The sequence below is a fragment of the Mobula birostris genome, chromosome 16 (genome assembly GCF_030028105.1).
Source record: "Mobula birostris isolate sMobBir1 chromosome 16, sMobBir1.hap1, whole genome shotgun sequence".
Taxonomy (NCBI): Eukaryota; Metazoa; Chordata; class Chondrichthyes; order Myliobatiformes; family Myliobatidae; genus Mobula; species Mobula birostris.
In genome coordinates, this window is record NC_092385.1 from 16,106,482 (window position 1) to 16,128,317 (window position 21,836).

Consider the following 21,836-nt stretch of genomic DNA (forward strand, 5'->3'; position numbering starts at 1 on the left):
CCAGCCCGGCATCTGAATGCCTCCAAAACAGTGCAAGACCGAACTACCCGTCATGCAAGGGCATCGATTCATTCCGGCCGTGGTGAACAGAACACAACTTGCTCGTGGTCAAGGTGATGTACCTCCACGTGCAAGACAGTCAAATCACATTCACACATATTACGACAGCGGTGTGGTGAAGAAATCGACTAAAACTCAAATAAGAGTGATCGGGGGTGTTTAGAAATCCCACTGTGTGCCCAGGTTTCAGGCGGATAGATGCGCTGTTTACATCTCTAACGCCCTTCTCTGAAACTGACAGCCTTGCTGAAATCCAGCGAGGGGTAGCGGCGATTGGACAGAGATTACATCATTTCATTGCATCTTCTTGCAAGTCCTATAAAAAGGTCCTTGGGAAGTCGCTGATGTGCAGACAATGAAAAGGATTGGGGGCGGGGGAAGAAGAGAAATGTTTTAACACTGAGTGCTCTTTCCGTCTGCTCCAGGAACTGAAACAATGGAAGAAAGCGTCTGCCTAAAACCCAAACCACTTGGCTGAAGTTTAACTCAGGAATATATATAAAAAACATACTTCCCCTCCCCCGCTACACCGAAACAAAGGCACCAGAACTCTTTTTCTCTCGTTCCCGCAAGCTGATGCTGTGAAATGCGTGGGTGCTCTTTAACACAGTTAAAACACACACACACACAGTACGTGATATAAACAATTTGGTAATCAGGTATTACAAAACAGGTTCAAAGCTGGTCAGACTCCCACTTGAGTAAATAATGATTCGTCGAAATGACCACACACACAAAAAGGGATAGTGACGTTACACAACAGAATGTGCAATCTGGAGGAGGAAGCGAGTAAACCATTCCCGAATGGAACATGAACTCCCAGAACCACCGCAATACTACAACCTAGGGGGAGGGGAAGAGGAACAAGACTAGTCTGTTTGCAGCATACTCCAATGATCTAGCCTCAAGCATCGCATTGATTAATTTATACACTGGACAAATCCAATAATATATCAATATTTAAAGACAACGTCATTTCCTCCTCTTTCTTCCAGCATGCTAACTATGGAGTGGGGAAACATCACCCCCGGAGACTCCTTCTGTAAGAAGTTTACGTCTCTCCCCTTCACTCTCTGGCTATTAAATCCTCTCATTACCATACTCACGTTTTTCGTCATCAGCGTGTAGTAAAGATGCTGCCCGGGACAAGACATCCAGAGGGGTCTCCATTCCTTAAATGTATCTGCATATAAACCTCTGCAGCCTGAAAGAATGAACGTAAAACAGAGCACACTGCCTGTACCACATCAAATGAAGAAACTCGGCTACATCTTTTCGAGTGAACAAGAACGCGATACAGTCATTCAAAACAAGAGGCACCAAAGCCTCTAATGTAACACACAAAAAGGCAAGCTTTAAATCCAGAATCAATATCATCCCTCCTTCCCTTCATTATCAACTGCTGGCATCCACTTACATTTCTTTTTCTGAGTTTAAATGTAATGTTTAGCTTGTGACATTTGCAATGTCTGGTCGCAGTGCTATTTACCTGTGTTTGATGCCAGCGCCTCCTTGGCTGTGAAGTAGATACTCTGACGGGGGAAGAATGTGAGGAATGATGGAATTCTCTCATGGCAGGTGGTGAAAGCGGTACAACATCATTGGCTCAGAGCGACTCCAAACTCCGAATAAATTATGCTAATAAGCGCCAGGCGTCACATCCTCAGGTAGAGTCAGTGGGGACGATGCGGAAGTGTCTGAACATGACTAACCGTAACCTTAGCCTTAGCCTTGGTCTCGTCACGCCGGTGTTAGTGTTATTCAGAGCGATGGGGGGTGGTGGTGGTGGGGAATCATTCTGATTTTCCTTTCGAGATTTCCCTCTCGCTTTGCCCAGTGTTCAACATTAAATGCACATTTTAAAAAACGGGCAAGGAAACTTACATTCTTTGGAACGGGCGGCATGGACTGGAGTGTAGCTCCTGGCCATGGTTTACCCTTTTTAACTTGAGGCAGCGAGTTCTTTTTCCAAGATATTTTACGTTGCTTTGTAGTATTCTGCTCCCACAGGGGAAGAATAGAGGTCAGCGTGCAATTCATTTATAAAAGGAGAAACGCTTTCAGTTCAGGTATCAGTGATGACTTCATAAAATTTATTTCTGAACGGCTCCAAATAGGCAGATTCAATGAACACTCGCTGTCCCTATCATTAATTGGGGAGAACAGGTTACGGGGAGGGTTGGGAGCATCTATTTTTAGTTGTAAAAAAGAATAGTTTTCATAATAACCTAAAAACACAAAAGTCATTCTAAATAAAAACAGACATTCAAGAAATTCTGCAGATGCTGGAAATCTTGAGAATGCACACAAAACCTATGTGTCTTTCCACACAGTACAGAGTTCTGTTCCGTTCCTTTCCAGTCCTGATGAAGGGTCTCGACCCGAAATGTTGGCTGGGTATTTGCCCCTATAGATGCTGAGCTTCAGAAGCTGGACATTTCAAAAACAGAAGTCAGAAAAATAGTAGGTTAATCAGCGTGTGGGCGGTGAGAAACGATTAAAGATTCAATCAGCTAACTCTTCCTACCTTCTATTTCTGGTTTTCAAGAGTATGTGCACACTACAAACAGCAATGGATATTTTATTGTAGTAATGAGAGGCAACTCTTCACAGGGACAGTTTTTTTCTCTTTAGACAATGCACGGAATTAAGGGGTTCGACCCGAATAATCAGCTCTTCATGCATGCTACCCGACCAGCCGAGTTCCTCCAGCACTTTGGTTTCTTGCTCCGGTCTCCTCTATATCCTGTGTATTCCTCTATATTGAATAGTTTGGCAGGTTCTACCTGGTCTCTTACTTCTTTTCATCCGCCTGTCTCCCCCCCGCCCCCAGGTGTCTTCCTTCTTCCCTTTCTTCCTTGGTCTACTCTCCTCATCTATTATTTCCAGCCCTTTATCCTTCCTACCCATCTGGTTTCACCTGTCACCTTCTAGCCAGCCTCTTTCCCCTCTCCCAAACTTTTTTTTTATTCTGACGTCTGTCCCCTTCCTTTCCAGTCTTGAAGAAGGGTATAGGCTTGGAAACGTCGACGGTTTATTTATTTCCGTAGATGGCTGCCTGACTTACTGAGTTCCACCAGTACTTTGCGTGTTTCTTTTTTTAGGACCTCTTGTAGTGCTTATCAAACCAATAAGTTCCTTAATGCAACACTAAGTATTAGCCTGAACTCAATCCTCCAGTAGTTCAAAGATAGAAAAGTGTCAAATACAGTATCTTCTACTCCTGTCACCCCTTTTACTGTTTTCGACTATAAGATATAGGAGCAGAATTGGGCCATGCGGCCCATCAAGTCTGATCCGGCATTTCCTCATATTTCCTCTCAACCCCAATCTCCTGCTTTTTCCCCATATCCCTTTATGCCCTGACCAATCAAGAATCTTATCAACCTCTGCCTGAAATGTACATAAAGCCTTGGCTTTCACAGTTGCCTATGGCAACAAATTCCACAGATTCACCACTCTCTGGCTAAACAAATAATACCCAATAAAGATTGGAGTCAGTATTAGAGCAGATGCCCAAAAGCTTGATCAAAGTAGAGTTTCAGAAGAATCTGAGGGAAGAAATGTGATCGTGACTCAGAAATAGTATGGCAGGAATTCTCAAACTAAAGGCTAGTTTAATTAATGATCACCCATGGCAGAATGATTACATTTCAGAACAAGATTGGTGAGTTACAGTTTGGGTTATTACAGACGATAGCAGAGTCCATGGATTTAACTGAAGGGGCGAGTATTTGGAGTGCAGCTACTAAGAGTGAAGACATTGTTGCTGAACGTCTGAAGGCTGAGTTGCATTTTCCTTTGCAAATATAGGAAATGTAAATATGAGTGGTTATATCAATAGACAATAGGTGCAGGAGTAGGCCATTCGGCCCTTCGAGCCAGCACCACCATTCACTGTGATCTTGGCTGACCATCCACAATCAGTACCCCGTTCCTGCCTTCTCCCCATATCCCTTGACTCCGCTATCATTAAGAGCTCTATCTAACTCTTTCTTGTAAGCATCCAGAGAATCGGCCTCCACTGCCTTCTGAGGCAGAGCATTCCACAGATCCACGACTTTCTGGGTGAAAAAGTTTTTCCTCAACTCCGTTCTAAATGGTCTACCCTTATTCTTAAACTGTGGCCTCTGGTTCTGGACTCCCCCAACATCAGACACATAGCATGACAAGACATGTGTCAATGCAAGCATGCAGGTAGGTACCTCAGGGGACTAACTAATAGGGAGCTTGAGGTAACAGTAAGAGGTGTTTAAGTGCTGAGTTGCCTAGACTATTTCCAGTGATCTTCAGGAGTCCAATCCTCATCAGATCATTAGTTGTGACCCTGAAGATTGGAGGAGGAAAAGCATCCAGGAAGACCCTGACCATGAAGACTTGGAGGAAAAGCATCTCATGACCCCTGCTTCCAGTAAGGTTCCATCTCTTCGATTATGTAATTTTATTCCCATTCCAGAGATGGAAGGCTACACTGCTGCCTTTCTTCCATGTCTACATTAGCGAGCTAAGCGTGAACTGTATCATAAAACCTTCACTATCCAACTCCAACCCTCTCTATCTCCAAAATCTTTTCCTTCCACTATGACGCCCTTTGAAAGCCACCTCTCTCTGGTCAAGCTTTTGGCCATCTCCATTTGCTTTTGATTTGAGATTTTGTTTGGTAACAGATAAAACATGGGATTATTGTCTGTGTAAAATGGGTGGTTGACGGTCAGCGCGGATGCGATGGTCTGAAGTGCCTTTTCCACGCTGACTGTCTCCGTGACTCTCTCCAGAATCATCAATGGACCCTACTCAGCATTGTTGATAAAAGAGTTTGGTCAGGTTTACAGTTTGTTATTTTTGTCTCCTCCAGCTGCAACTATCACACTATAGATGATTAGGTTTCCGGGAAAATAACATCTTTAAATCCTGCTGCACTAAAAATATACCTGCAGACATAACGTTTGAATCAAGATGTGGATGGATCACTGTCACCAGATATTGAGAAAATAGCTATAATCTCTACAACAATACACACAAAACCCTGGAGGAACTCAGCTGGTCTGGCAGCATCTATGGAAAAGAGTAAGCAGTCAACATGTCCTGAAGAAGGGTCTTGGCCTGAAACGTCGACTGTTTACTCTTTTCCATAGATGCTGCCTGACCAGTTATTTCCCCAGAAACCTAATCATCTGTGATGCTCTCTTTCAAAGAGCATCATAGTGGAAGAAACAGACTTTGGAGATGGAGAGGGTTGGAGTTGAGCTGTGAACGCTTTATGATCCAGTTCAAGCATTTTGTGTGTGTTCCTTTGGATTTCCAGCATCTGCAGAATCTCTCGTGTTTATAATCTCAAGGAGACAATTTATATTATTTCTTAATTATTTAAAATATGGCTTGTGGTATCAATCTTTCTTTCACCTTAAGACCTGCAAGCACTTCTTCTATACAGAATTATTCTACTGAGGAACAAAAAATTGTGATAAATATTCACACAGGTTAAAGCTGCTTATAGCTGCTACTTTCACATCAGAATGTTAGTCACAGTGGTATAACCCAACAATTTTACTATGTCTCACTACTATATTGGATTTGTTATGATTCTTACTAATTCTGATTTCCTTGATGCTGTTGATTGACGAAAGGAAGGCAACTGTATCAAGGGACTGAAAAAGTACATTTGATTGTGGATAATTATTTTGCATCCCGCCTTCCCTGCTTGTAACATCCTTTTCTCTCAATGATATAGTAAAATTTGAAACCCGAGATTATACATTTGGAAATAAAAATATAACCGCCTGTTTTTCATAAAGGTAAAGTCAGCTAAGCGGTTACAGGAGCAGCACACACAAAATGCTGGAGGAACCCAGCAGTCAAGCAGCGAGGGCAATGAACTGTCAATATTTCAGATTGATACTCTTCATCAGGACTTTTCATTTCCCTCCACAGAGGCTGCCCTACCAGCTGAGTTCTTCCAGCATTTTGTGTATTAGTCAAGATTTCTATCATCAGCAGAGTCTCTTGTGGCTCCCAAGCAGTTACAGATTGTAATAGAATCAGAAAGTGATGTCCAGTTCTCATCTCTTCCTCTGAAATCCTTTCTGTATGCTTCTAAATCAAATCATCAACTTTGGGGAATTGAAAATGGTAGTACATAAATAAATGATGCGTCATTTTGTGTCAGCAGTGAAATGTTTTGGTTTGTACAACTGTGGTATGCAGCAAGTCAAATCCTTGGAGCCAATTAACAACGTATTTATCACGGCATGTACTGGAACCACTGGAAATCTGATTGAAAAATCAAGCATTCTTGAAATGCATAAGTCAGACAGCATTGGAAAAAGGGGAAACAAAGGCAATATTTCAGGCCAATAACTCCTTACAGGAATTTTCAATGACCTGCATTGTTAACACTATTTCACCTGCCGTCTATTTTAGGGAACTCTTTTCACTTTCTTCATCTTCAAGTCTTCAGAAACTGGTTTCATATTCACAAGCACTGAAATGAGTGAAGTAAGATTGTTCAAACTTAAGGAATAATATCAAAGTCAAAGTCAAAATCAAAGTAAACAGGATCAACTGGAGTGTAGAAGATTACAAACTGTGCGAGTGCAAATATAAATAAGTAGCAATAAATAATGAGAACATGAGATAACAAGATAAAGTGTCCTTAAAGTGAGATCATTGATTCCACTCATTCTACACCCATGACTGTGTGGCTAAGCACAGCTCCAGCACCATATTCAAGTTTGCTGATAACAGCACTGTTGTGGGCAGTATCAAAGGGGGTGATGAAAAATTTGGCTGAGTGGTGTAATACCAACAACCTCTCACTCAATGTCAATGAGACCAAGGAACTGATTGTAGACTTCAGGAGAAGGAAACCAGAGGCCCATGAGCCAGGCATTGATGTTTCCATACCAGGCTGTGATGCTGCGAGTCAGCACACTTTCAACTACCCATCTATAAAGTTTGTCAGAGTTTTTGATGACGTGCTGAATCTCCGTAGACTCCTAAGGACGTTGAGGTGCTGCAGTACTTTCTTTGCATTGTACTTATGCGCTGGGTCCAGCACCGATCGTCTGAAATAGTAACGCCCTGGAATTTAAAGTCGCTAACCCTCTTCACCTCTGACCCTCCATAGAGGACAGGTTCATGGACCTCCGGTTTCCCTCTTCTGACATCGACCATCAGTTCCTTGGCCTTGGTGAATGGTGAATAATCATTGTTACTGCTGTTAAAGTTGTCACCAGTATAGGAATTGTAGCTTGTGCATACCAATGTTGCCACAGCTTTTGGGGACAGAGAGCTTCTGAGAGTCTTTTGGAAAGAATGCAACTGTAAACGTGCCTCCTAGCTCGGCAGGCTGTTTCATGAATAAAGCATCTTTGTTGACAGTTCGAATTACAGCATGTTTCCAGTATCCTGTAGGTTTAGTAAAGGACGATAGTTGAGAAGTGGAAGATATCGACAAACATTGACAAAACGTGGTCTGGGACATTATCGACAATTTTAATCTAAGGCTCTGTTCTTTTCCATGGTAAGGAATGGTTGCTAAAAAGCAGTAAGGAATCAATAAGTGCAAATAGAGGTAAGATAAGAGCAACCCCATCTGCATTTTGGAAATATTATTTAAAATAATCATAAGCCTTACCAGGCTGCAGGACAAACTTACGAATGTTGTGGACAAAACAGATAACTTGCAGAAAAGTAGTACTTACTTTCATTAATTTGCAAAAGTCAGTAAGCATAATCATTTCTGAGAGGAAACGGTTGATAATACATGGGTACATCGAACTGTACAGCTCAGAAAAAGTCACTTCAGCCCAGTGTGACTATGCTGCCCTTATACCTAACCATACTAATCCCAGTTGCCTGTACTAATTCCATATCTCTCTACATCAGATGTTCCCAACCTGGAGCCCACAGACTCCCTGCTTAATCGTATTGGTCCATGGCATAAAATAGGTTAGGAACCCCTGCTTTAGATAGACCCAGTTCTAGATTCACCCTGCTCATTCAAACAGAAATCCAGGTGCCTTTTTAATGTTTTTCAGTCTGCCCCCTCCTTTGGTAGCTTAACTCATATACCGTCTGGGTAGTCTCCAGCCCCTTGGTATGAACATAGAATTCTCCAACTTCTGGTAATTCCCTCCCCCTCCCTTCCCCTATCCCTATTTCACTCTGCCCCCTCCCCCAGCTGCCTATCACCTCCCTCATGGTTCCGCCTCCTTCTACTACCCATTGTGTTTTCCCCTATTCCTTCTTCACCTTTCCTGCCTATCACCTCCCTGCCTCCCCTCCCCCACCCCTTTATCTTTCCCCTTACTGGTTTTTCACCTGGCACCTCCCAGCCTTCTCCTTCCCACCCTCCCCCCACCTTCTTTATAGGGCCTCTGCAACTTCCCTCTTCAGTCCTGACGAAGGGTTCAGGCCCGAAACATTGACTGATCATTTCCACGGATGCTGCCCGACCTGCTGAGTTCCTCCGGCGTGTTGTGAGTGTTGCTTTGACCCCAGCATCTGCAGAGTATTTTGTGTTTATCTTAAAGTTAAGCTGTCTAGTTTTACCATTACTGTAGGAAATAGGCACTGGCTATCTACTTTATCATACCCCTCTTAATTAATATACCTCTACCATGTCAACTCTCCAGACTCATTTGCTGCAGGAGAAACAGTCCCAGCCTATGCAGTCTCTCCTTAAAACCTACACCCTCCCATCCAGGCACTGTTCTTGTAAATCTTCTGTAGACCACTCTAGCTTAATCATATCCTGCCTGTACACAGTACAATACTCCCTCTCAATACTCCAAATGCAGCCTAACCAGCACTTTGTACATCTCATTATACTCAATGCCTTGTCCAATTAAGGTAAGAATGACACAAGCCTGCTCACATCCTATCTGTATTCTTTTTCATGGAAGTAAGTATTATACCCCTAGGTCTCTCTGTTCAACAACATTCTGCCATTCATTGTATATGTGCTGGCCTGGGTTAACTATCCAAAATGCATCACTTGACACTCTTCTGAGTTGAATTTGATCTGCCATTCCCTTGCTAACTTTCCAAGCTTACTGCATCCTATTGTAATCTTGGACAATCTTCTGTCCGCTACACCCAACAATTTTAGTGTCATTAGCAAACTTACTAAGCATGGCACCTCCACATTCCCACCCAAGCGAGATAGAGAGAGTTCAAGGTCAGCAGGTTAGGGCGAAGGATAAGGCTGGCAGGATTAGGGAATTCTGGCTGATGAGGAATATTGGGATTACAATCAGGCAAAAAAAGATGTATCGTCAGATGAAAAGAGTTGGGATCAATCAAATCCCTCGATGAGTATTAGGGATGTAGGATTACACTTAATCAGAAGAGCCAAGAGGGGATATGAGATAAGATATGGCGGAGCAGACTGAATGGCCTAAATGGCCTAATTATTCTCCTTTATCTTGTGGTCATCAGAATCGGGTTTATTATCACCGGCATGTGTCCTGGAACTTGTTAACTTAGCAGCAACAGTTCAATGCAATACATCATATAGAAGAAGAAGAAGAAGAAATAATAATAATAATAAATAAATAAGTAAATGGTATGCTGGCATTTATAGCGAGAGGATTCAAGTACAAGAGCAGGGAGGTACTACTGCAGTTGTACAAGGCCTTGGTAAGACCACACCTGGAGTATTGTGTGCAGTTTTACTCCCCTAATCTGAGGAAAGACATCCTTGCCATAGAGGGAGTACAAAGAAGGTTCACCAGATTGATTCCTGGGATGGCAGGACTTTCATATGAAGAAAGACTGGATGAACTAGGCTTGTACTCGTTGGAATTTAGAAGATTGAGGGGGGATCTGATTGAAACGTATAAAATCCTAAAGGGATTGGACAGGCTAGATGCAGGAAGATTGTTCCCGATGTTGGGGAAGTCCAGAACGAGGGGTCACAGTTTGAGGATAAGGGGGAAGCCTTTTAGGACTGAGATTAGGAAAAACTTCTTCACACAGAGAGTGGTGAATCTGTGGAATTCTCTGCCACAGGAAACAGTTGAGGCCAGTTCATTGGCTATATTTAAGAGGGAGTTAGATATGGCCCTTGTGGCTACAGGGATCAGGGGGTATGGAGGGAAGGCTGGTGCAGGGTTCTGAGTTGGATGATCAGCCATGATCATAATAAATGGCGGTGCAGGCTCGAAGGGCTGAATGGCCTACTCCTGCACCTATTTTCTATGTTTCTATGTTTCTAAATCAATTACAGTATATGTATATTGAATAGATTAAAAACCAGAAATTATATATATTAAAAAAGTGAGGTAGTGTTCATGGGTTCAATGTCCATTTAGGAATCGGACGGCAGAGGGAAAGAAGCTACTCCTGAATGGCTGAGTGTGTTATGTGCTCCTATGGTAAAGGAGAACACTACAAGATCTACAGGTATAATTACAAGCGAAAATGTAAATAGGGAGAGCATAAGTCCCATTAAGGAACAAGTGGAAAGATGGGTGAGGTCTAAAATGAATACTTCTCATGTGTACACTACTGTGCAAAAGTCATAGGCACATACAGTGCCTATAAAAAGGATTCACCCCCCTTTGGAAGTATTTATGGTTTATTGTTTTAACATTAAATCACAGTGGATTTAATTTGGCACTGATCAACTGACTCTTTTGTGTCAAAGTGAAAACAGATCTTTACAAAGTGATTTAAATTAATTACAGATATAAAGCACAAGATAATTGATTGCATAAGTATTCACCCCTTTCCAGTCAGTATTTAGCGGATGCACCTTTGGCAGCAATTACAGCCTTGAGTCTGTGTGGATAGGTGTCTATCAGTTTTGTACATCTGGACACTGCAATTTTTCTCCATTCTTTACAAAACTGCTCAAGCTCTGTCAAATTGCATGAGGATCATGAGTGAACAGCCCTTTGCAAGTCCGGCCACAAATTCTCAATTGCATTGAGGTCTGGACTCTGACTTGGCCACTCTAGGACATTAACTTTGTTGTTTTTAAGCCAATCCTGTGTAGCTTTGACTTTGTGCTTGTGGTCATTGTCTTGCAGAAAAATTCTCCCAAGTCACGGTTCTCTTGCAGACTGCATCAGGTTTTCTTCCAGGATTTCCCTGTATTTTGCTGCATTCATTTTACCCTCTACATTTACAAGCCTTCCAGGGCCTGCTGCAGTGAAGCACCCCAACAGCATGATGCAGCCACCACCATGCTTCACGGTAGGGATGGTGTGTTTTTGATGACGTGCGGTGTTTGGTTTACGCCAAACATAGCGTTTAGTCTGATGGCCAGAAAGCTCAATTTTGGTTTCATCAAACTATAGAACCTTCTTCCAGCTGACTTCAAAGTCTCCCATATGCCTTCTGGCAAACTTTAGCTGAGATTTCATGTGAGTTTTTATAACAGTGGCTTTCTCTTTGCTACTGTCCCATAAAGCACATGTTTGAACATGTAAGTACATGCTCAGCATAGCATTGTGGGCCAAAGGGCCTGTATTGTGCTGTAGGTTTTCTACGTTTCTATGTTTCTAAAGCTGCGACTGGTGAAGCATCTGTGAATCAGCTGTGTGTGCAGTCTCTCCCATCTCAGCCACTGAAGCTTGTAACTCTTCCAGTATTGTCATAGGACTCTTGGTCACCTCCCTCACCAGTTCCCTTCTTGCATGGTCTCTTCGTTTTTGAGGATGGCCTGCTCTAGGCAGATTTACAGCTGTACCATTTTTGTTCCATTTCTTGATGAATAACGTAACTGCATTCCATGGGATACTCAGTGATGTGGACATTTTCTTGTATCCATCTCCTGACTTGTGCTTTTCAATAACCTTTTCGCAGAGCTGCTTTAAGTGTGTTTGTCTTCGTGGTGTAGTTTTTAGCCAGATACTGACTCACCAGCAGTTGGACCTTCCAGATACAGGTATAGTATTACTACAAATAATTGAAACACCGTGACTGCACATGGTGATCTCCAGTTAACTATGTGACTTCTAAAACCAATTGGCTACACCAGTGATAATTTGCTGTGCCCATATCAAAGGGGGAGAATACTCAGGCGATCAATTATTTTGTGTTTTATATTTGTGATTTGGATTACTTTGTAGGGATCTTCTTTCACCTTAACACAAAAGAGTCTTTTTCTGTTGATCAGTGTTAAAAAAGCCAAATTCAATCCACTGTGATTCAATGTTGTAAAACAATAGAACATGTAAGCTTCCGGGGGAAGGCGGGGTGAATACTTTATTTAGACACTGTACATATAGCTGAAGTGTCCAAGAATTTTGCAAGTACAGTGTTTGTAAACCTGGTGGGAGCAAAGGATGATGGGAATGATGAAGGCGGAGCACTGCAGGAGGGGTGTGGGATAGGTGACAGAGAAGGAGTGCCAGGGAAGCGGAGGCAATGGTTGGCATGGGTGCAGGCACGCCCAGCCCTGAGACACCAGGCAAGGTAATTTGATTCCAGACAATTGGTTTATAGATCACTACAGAATGTATCCCTGGTGCTTCCCGTTCCGTCCCTCTCTCCTTCCTTTTTCCCAACCATGACTCCCCTCTCCCTGCCCCCTTCCCATTCTCAGTCCACAATGGAGACCCAGATCAGAATCAAATTTATCATCACTCACATATATCATGAAATTTGTTTTCTTTTTGTGGCAGCAGTATAGTGCAGGGGCCCCTGGCAGAGAAATTTGGTTCACCATTAACCACAGGCAAGGTACTGGAAGACTACAAGGTGGCTAATTTTGTGCTGTAATTTGAAAAGGCCTGTGATAACAGACCAGGCAACTATAGGCCAGTGAGGTAGTTACTGGTGGGGTTTCTCAGTTGTAGGTGGTGGAGGAACAGTGGATGGACACAAGGAATAGAGGAGTATTATGAGAGTGGAGAGAGAGGGGGGAGTGAGGGAGGGAGTGCATTGGGGGGGGTGAGGAGACAGAGGAGGGGCCAGTGATAAGTTAACAAATATTTGAAAAGTTTAAATACTGGTACATTTTCCAGTTACAAGATCAAAGAAGTGTAATATTTGTTTGATATTTTAAAAATAACACAATGCATAGTTGTTGGCATTTGGTAAATAAATTTACATTCAATATATATAGTATATATTGTGTGTGAATTATTCTACCTGAACTTTCATTTCTATCAAAGTTCAAAGTAAGTTTATTATCGAAGTACATATAAGTCATCATATGCAACTGGGAGATTTATTTTCTTGTGGGCATACTCCAATGAATCAATTATAGAATAATAACCATAATAAAATCAATGAAAGACCGTATCAACATGGGCATTCAACCAGTGTGCAAAATGCAACAAACTGTGCAAATACATAAAGAAATAAATAATAATAAATAAATAAGCAATATTGAGAACATGAGATGAAGAGTCCTTGAAAGTGAGTTTGAGGGAACACTTTAATGATGGGACAAGTGAAGCTGAGTGAAGTCATCCCCTCTGGTTCAAGAGCCTAATGGTTGAGGGGTTAATAACTGTCCCTGAACCTGATGTTGTGAGTCCTGAGGCTCCTGTACTTTCTTCCTGATGGCAGCAGCAAGAAGAGAGCATGGCCTGTGTGTTGGGGGTCCTTGATGATGGATTCTGTCTGGTAACAACTGCATTGAAACCACCAATAATGATGATATCATCAAGCATGCAATGAAAACATGATATTCAACTATTTTCTGGCAGACAATTCTTATTGCACAGTACATCTTATAAATTCCAATATAAAACACAGTGCAGCATGTTTCACATCCATTGCAGAAGAATAGGATGTTTTTTTTCTCTAACATAGCTCATTCCTCAAGGCACAAGAGGTAATGAACTGCTAATTGGATCATTAATCTTCACGTTAAGGTCCAAATCTCAATGGTTTAGGGATGTCTCCAAGCAAAAATCAGATTGTGGGCCAAATGAACAGTATATTCTGCCTCGATAACTTGAACAACTCATTCATAGCACCTGAGAAACATATTCTCCAGCTGTTAATTCTTCCTTTGGTCACCATGGCTGGTGAATTGATCACACAAACACAAAATACTCTGCAGATGCTGGGGTCAAGGCAACACTCACAACACACTGGAGGAACTCAGCAGGTCGGGCAGCATCCGTGAAAACGATCAGTCAACGTTTTGGGCCGGAACCCTTCGTCAGGACACAGTGATATTTTGGGGCAAGGTCTTTCATGAGAACTGGAAATGGTCAGCAACTTCAAATTTTCCAGTGTTATCTTTTCAGAGGTCCTATTCTGAGCCCAGCATGTAAGTGTAATTATGAAGAAAGCAATCAGTACCTTTACTTCCTTGGAAGTTTAGGAAGATTTGACATGATATCTAAAATTTTGACAAACTTCTATAGATGTGTGGTGGAGAGTATATTGCTTGGTTGTATCATAGCCTTGTATGGAAACACCAATCCCTGAACAGAAAATCCTACAAAATGTAGTGCATATGGCCTAATCCATCATCTACATGGAGCGCTGGCACAGGAAAGTAGCATCCACCATCAGTGACCCCCCACCCCCCACCACCCAAGTCATGCTCGCTTCTCACTGCTGCCATCAGGAAGAAGGTACAGGAGCCCCAAGACTCACACCACCAGGCTCAGGAACAGTTATTACTCCTCAACCATCAGGCTCTTGAAACAAAGGGGATAACTTCACCCGACTTCACTTGCCCCATCACTGAACTGTTCCCCCATCCTATAGACTCACTTTCTTCATCTCATGTTTTTGATATTTATTGCATACTTATTTATTATTATTATTTCTTTCTTTTTGTATTTGCAGTTTATTGTCTTTTGCATCCTGGTTGAAAGTCCTTCACTGATTCTATTATGGTTATTGTTCTATTACGGATTGATTGATTGATTGATTTATCTATCTATCTATCTATTTATTTATTTTCCTTTAGTATTGGCAAGTTTGTTGTCTTTTGCACACTGGTTGTGTGCCCTATTGGGTGTGGTCTTTCATTGATTCTATTATGGTTATTGGATTCATTGAGTATGCCCACAAGAAAATCAAACTCAGGGCTGTATATGGCGACATAAATGTATTTTGATAATAAATTTACTTTGAACGTTGGAAAGGAAGGGGGAAGAAGGATTATGCAAAGTGTGAGAGGTAAATTGAATGGAGTGTTGTGACCTTTGATCCTGTGTGGAGTTACAGGCAGACTCAGACTGCCAGCTAAGATGTTTAGCCTGGTCCCTGACAGAATCTGGCACATGCTCGTGTGTACCCTGTATTATTGCTGCGTGGCTTTTATTTTACTGTGAAACTCCTCACCCCCTTGCTCTGCCGTGCCTCCGATATCTCTGCTTGGACGACAGCAGCTGCAGCCTCTTTTTCAAGATGCAGTGCTTCCAAATTAGCCTCTAGCAAAAACCTGGTCTACTTTAATGGCAATCTCCCAGTCTGCAAATGTAGCATGTGCTTGTGCACCCTCTGCCTGGGCTGTGGCTCGTGCTGCTGTAGCACCAGCTGATGATCTGGACGATCACAATAAAGTACATTTTCATCTAGCTCATTCATGTACATCACAGACAGCAGAGATCCCAGGAGGAACACCACTAATCACAGATCTCCAGCTAGAATAAGTCCCCTTGACCACTATCTTCTAGGGCAAGTCAGTTCTGAAACTAAACGGCTAATTCACCATGGATCCCATGTACCTTAATCTTCTTGATGAGCCTCCAATGATGTACATTGTCAAACGCCTTACTAAAATCTATGTAGAAAACATCCACAGATCCACATTCATCAACCCTCCTTATCAGCCCATCAAGAAACTAATCAAGTTCGTAAGACACTTGATATAAAAGAAGCTCGATCAAGTTAATCAGACATTAATAGGGACCTGGAAACTGCAAAGTCCTTTTCAAAGGCAAACCATCTTTTAAGGATGAAACTACTGTTAACCACCTTAGAAATGGCAGTGTTGTTTAATCACATCTAAGAGATACAAACGGATGTTAATTTAAGAGATTGTCATAGCCATGTGTTATTAGTCTATAGTAAATAGCTTCCTTATTATAGGTAATTTTTACAAAGTAAATTAATTCAATCTTTTCCTTAATCTGTCTGGAATCATATCCCTGTTGCGATAGGACAGATATGTAAGCCTCTCCCTGACTTTTGTCCACAATCACATTTGGCAAAACACCTTGCTCACTGACTGAGTTGATTATCCTGTTTGATTTTCCATAACCTGTTCTAGGAGAGAGAGAGAGCAACGTCCAATTAATACTCCTCAATCTGAAGATTGATCCAATGCCTGACCAAACTTGCATGCAGTCACACAATGATTCTGTGTCATTACCGCATGTTATAAATTCCCATAAAATGAAACAGTGCACCACGTTTCAATAAAACCATCCCACCTGTTGTAGGCTGGATGTTGTTTACCAATCAAAAACCTCACTCCTGAGGTAGTGTGCTTGTAATCAATTGGACTGTATTCCCCATATAATAAGGTTCTGATATCAATTATTTAGTGAAGACATAAAGCAGAAATGAGACTCAGCCCACAAGGAGGATGTTCTCTTTAGTATTCTGAACAATTTATGCATAGTTTCTGTTCACCATTAACAAATATGATTAACAGATGCTAGGAAATCCCTCACAGTTTCAGGCAGAGAAGACTAAAAGGAAAAGAACTAAATGAGAGGACAATAAGTCTTTTAAAATGATTCAAAGACTCAAAGATTCAAAGTACATTTATTATCAAAGTATATATGCAGTATACAACCCTGAGATTTGTCTTCCCACTGACAGCCACAAAACAACGAAACACCATGGAACCTGTTTAAAGAAAACATCAAACACCCAACATGCAAAAAAAGGAACAAATCACACAAATAGCAAAAGACAAATGAATAACACACAGAATATTGACTATCAAACCACAGAGTCCTTGATACAGTCTAGGTATGTTCAGTTTAGTTCAATTTAGTGCTCTGTCATTTGTTGATTGCAAGCCGCAGAGCCAGTTCACCCGGACCAAAATCACGCAAAATAGCAATTTACAAAAAGAGTCTCTCTCTCTCTCTCTCTCTCTCTCTCTCTCTCTCTCTCTCTCTCTCTCTCTCTCTCTCTCTTTCTCTCTCTCTCTCTCTCTCTGTCTGGCTATCCAGCTATCCATCCCATAGGATGATAATGGTTCCTTTCAGTCAGTTAGTGGGTTTTATACCCCACTCCTCAGAAAGGAACAGTGTGTGCATGAATGGATTTTAGGTGAGTAGGGGGTTGCACAGGTCCAGACCTACCCTCTCGACATCCCCACCTGGATCCAGCGGCAGGTTGGGGTTCAAGACGGCTGGGGGAGGTTCTGTTGCAGTGAATGGCCAGACCAAGCTTCGATGCAAGGGATGCCCTTTCCGTGCTTCACGGCACGTGTTTGCTAGATGGCCATTGACCTTACGAGAGGGTTCATCTGCCCTTTGACAGGTCTTTTTTGTCATCCTGCAAGGTGTCTAGCCACCCTCCTCACCAGGCAAGCCTGTTGGAGAGCCGGTTTAGTCGCCGACCACCTGACAATACGACAGGTAGTACTGGGTTACATGGTACCAGTAGCACTCAGACGAGTGACCTGAAACCAGAAGCACATATAACATGAACTGCTGAGTCCTCTAAAAATGAGTCCAATTCACAAATTGTGCCGATCAAGCCTTTCCCAAGACTCCAGCACGTTCCTCTGTCAGCAGTGAGTGAGAGGGATAGAGAGAGACCAGTCTAACACAGGCAAATGACACTGGAGACTGACTCACCTTCCCCTCTCGTCCTCGTTGAGCTCAGACTTGCTCCGTTCTTTAATCGGTGAGATCAGCGAGAAATTGAGCCAGTCGTGGGCAATCATCTCCAGGCCTTTTGGTCTCCTGGCCACACAGTCCTTACTTAATTTAATTTAATTGATGAATTTAATGAATGCACAAAACTCACTTTTTTTTGGTAATTGGCACCTTAGTTTATTATTGCCAAGTCTACCAAGATATAGTGAAAAGTGTTTGTCTGTACACATCCAGAGAAATCAATCCATCTATCAGTGCATGGGGTAGAACAAAAGGAAACCAATAACAGAATGCAGAATGTAGTGTTACAGAGAGAGTACATTGCAGGTGGACAATAAAGTGCAAGGGCCTGGGTTGTGAGGTCAAGAACTTACCTTTATCATGCAAGAGGTCCACTACACAGTCTTGTAACAGTGGGATAGAAACTGTTCCTGAGCCTGGTGGTACGTGCTTTCAAGCTTTTGTATCTTCTGCTCGATGGGATGGGGGAGAAGAGAGAATATCGAGGATGGGAGGCAGCTTTGATTATGCTGGCTGATCTTTCGAGGCAGTGAAAAGTGTAGATAGAGTGCGTGGAGGAGGGGCTGGTTTTGATGATGGATTGAGTTGTAAGCACAACTCTCTGCAATTTCTTGTAGTCACAGGCAAAGCAGTCGCCATACCAAGCTGTGACCCCTCTGGATAAGATGCTTCATATGATACATCTATAAAGATTGGTATGGCTTGCTAGAGAGATGCCATATTTCCTTAGCCTTTTGAGGGAGTAGAGGTGCTCATATACTTCCTTTGAGGTAACCTCTAGGTGGCTAGACCGAGAAAAGTTGTTGGTGATATTTACACCTGATAACTTGAAGCTCTCAACCTTCTCCACCTCAGTAATATAAACTCAGACAGGGTGTGTACTCTGCCCTAATTCCTGAAGTTAATAACCAGTTCTGTTTTGCTGACATTGAGGGAGAGGTCATGGTCTTGACACCATCCCACCAGATCGCTATCTCCTTTCTGAATGAGTAATAGTACATCTGATGACAGTAATCATGTAAAGCAAAATTTAATTAAGAATACCCACATTTGAAGAAAGTTAGAGCAGTTTTAAAAAAGCATAATTAAATACATTTCCATTTAACTAATTAATGGTAGGTCAAATGTAAATTGTCCCATGATTAGACTAGGATTAAATTGAGGGATTGCTGGACAGCATGGCTCAAAGGGCTGGAATGGCTTATGACACAAAGTAGATAGATAGATTGGATAGATGGATGGATGGATGGATGAATAGATATATAGATAGATAGATAGGATAGATGGATGGATGGATGGATGGATGGATGGATGGATGGACGGATGGATGAATAGATAGAGAGATGAATGAATGTTAGGGTGTAAAAAATGGAGTTTCTGCTGAGTGAACTAGTCAAAGTACACCATCACCTTGTAAAACATTCTTAACTTTGTCTCTTTTATGTATTTCCTCGCTGTTGTTATCACAAATTCAAAAGCTGATGTCCCTGCAGCACAAGCGATGCATTAACCATTGAACCTTTAACTTGTGGATGATTACAACTTCCCTATTATTGCTTTGGAGGATAACTTTGCTTCCTATTATTCACAGTCAGAGGACAATTATTAATTAATTTGTTTTAAACTATGTTTGTTATGAATGTATGTGCGCTTACTCTGCCACATAGTTTTCATTGAATGCAAAGCAGGTCATTCAGCCCCTCGGTCACCTGACCTACTGTAATACATTAATTTGTAATATCTGTATTTTACTGGATTATCAAATATCCCATGTTGCTGTTTAGCACAAACAAGACCATATGTTACCATAACAAATTCCGTAACGCCGTACGGAAGATAGTGTGGGTGCTACAGGGCTCAGAAGTACCATTTGCCAGAGAGGCGTGGGTCAAATCCCATTACATAGATGAACACAGAACTGTAATCTGATATCCCAGTGGAATAAGTGGGGGAGTACTGAATTTTCAGAATTCCCTCACTCGTTCCATTGGAATATCAGTTTAGAGCTGACAATGTTGCAATTATGATAATGATGAAGTTACAATTGCCTCCTTAATCTTTGGGTGAAACGTGAAATCAAAACCCCACCTGTTCTCTTAAACAGACATAAGGCATTTAAAGATGATGTTTTAAAGGGGAATAAAGGAATGATGCCCAGCATCCCAAGAAAACCCGTTCCTCAGTCTTCATCCACTGAAACTAATTTCTAAAAATATAATCACAGCAGTGTACACAACATTGAAGCTGTGTACAAATGGGTTGTCAATTTTTAGCAACACACACACAAAATTGCTGGAGAAATTCAGCAGGTCGGGTAACACCTATGGAAAAGGGTAAAACAGTTGACCTTTTGGGCTGAGACACTCCTTCAGGACTGAGAGGGAAGGGTTGGGGTGAGGGGGGAGGTAGATGCCTAAAATAAAAGATGGTGGGGAAGGGAAGGAGGCTGGCTAGAAGGTGATAGGTGAAGCCAGGTGGGCGGGAAAGGTCATAGGCTGGAGAAGAAAGAATCTGATAGGAGGGAAAGGGTGGACCACAGGAGAAAGGGAAGGAGGAGGGGACCCAAGAAGGAATAATAGGCAGATGAGAAGAGGTAAAAGGTCAGAGAAAGGATAGAGGAAGGAGGGGGAGGGAAGTTTGTTCACTGGAAGGAGAAATTGATATTCATACCATCAACTTTTACATTACTATAAGATATAATACTCTGATATACTTTGAGACATCTTGGGGTTGAAAAATTAATTATTTCTTTTGGTTTCTGAAAGTCAATTTTCAGACTCAGTTAATGTCATTTTGTGAATGTAACTTGCACATTCACTTTCGAATTGTTTAATTCAACACATCAAAAATATGAAGATGGTTGGCTAAAGGCTTGGTCATTTAGCAAGGTTTTAAAGAGGGCCTTAATTATGGGGATGAAAGGGAATGATTTAAGGAGGGAATACCAGAAGAAAGGATTTAGGTGGCTAACAGTATGGACAGATTTGATGAGACGAAAGGAGAGGGAAACGTTAAAGGAACGGAGACACTGGGGTGAGGTTTGCAAGGTTTAGTCTGTAGGACCAAGGAAGTTTAAATTGAATATAAAAAATGACTTACTAAAAATGCTGAGATGACAATCTTCCAGCAACCTGTTTTTCTATAACAACAGGTTATATACTGAGGATTAATTTGCTTATTTCTGTTGCACAATTTATTCTGGATTTGAGCCAAATTGTTAAGAACAAGAAAACGGTCATATTTTTATGAGGTAGAATTCTCATACTTGTCCTGACTTGTTTGACCTAGAATTCAAATTGAAATGAATCTAAACAACAAGCATATGTTTTCCACTGAAAGTGCTTCACAACGTTGTGATGATATTTCCCTTAAATTTAGGGTGGGTTCTTGATTCATGATTCACCCATTTAAGATTGAGATGGGAAAGAATTTCAACTCTAATTAAGTATTTTAATTTGCTGCTCTGCGCAAGGAATTAGAGAATAAGGCCTTAAAATATAGCAGCAGAATTAGGCCATTTTGTCTATCGCGTCTGCTCCACCATTTCATCATGGCTGATCCATTTTCCCTCTTTGTCCCTATTCTCTGCCTTCTCCATGTTTCCCTTCATGTGCTGACTAATCAAGAATCTATCAACTTCTGACTTAAATATACCCAATGTCTTGGCTTTCACAACCACCTGTGGCAATGACTTCCACAGATTCACCACTCTCTGGCTAAAGAAATTCCTTCTCATCTTTGTTTAAAAGGACACGCCTCTATTCTGAGGCTGGGTCCTCTGGTCTTAGACTGTCTCACCATAGGATACATCCTCTCCACATCCACTCCATTGAGGCATTTCAACATTAGACAGCTTTCAATCAAGTCCCCCTCATTCTTCTGAATTCCAGTGAATATAGGTCCAGAGCCATCTAACGTTCTTCATATGACACATAGATACTGAATACATTCAAGAGGAAGATAATTTTTGCAAAACAGAGATATAGT

The 21,836-nt window shown here is 41.8% G+C and overlaps 1 protein-coding gene across 2 annotated transcripts in view; it reads right to left on the reverse strand.

The window, feature by feature from the left end:
- vgll4b (vestigial-like family member 4b) overlaps nt 1-1,769 on the reverse strand; it is a 145,922-nt gene extending 144,153 nt beyond the window's left edge. The window contains exons 1-2 of one of the 2 annotated variants that reach the window (XM_072280330.1): nt 1,550-1,769; nt 1,167-1,264 (exon numbers count right to left, since the gene is read on the reverse strand). In XM_072280330.1, coding sequence (XP_072136431.1) covers nt 1,167-1,230 — 64 coding nt within the window. In that variant the 5' untranslated portion in view covers nt 1,231-1,264; nt 1,550-1,769. The remainder of the gene's footprint in view (nt 1-1,166; nt 1,265-1,549) is intronic. The other variant, XM_072280331.1, reaches the window with a different exon arrangement.
- Nucleotides 1,770-21,836: the final 20,067 nt, after the last annotated feature.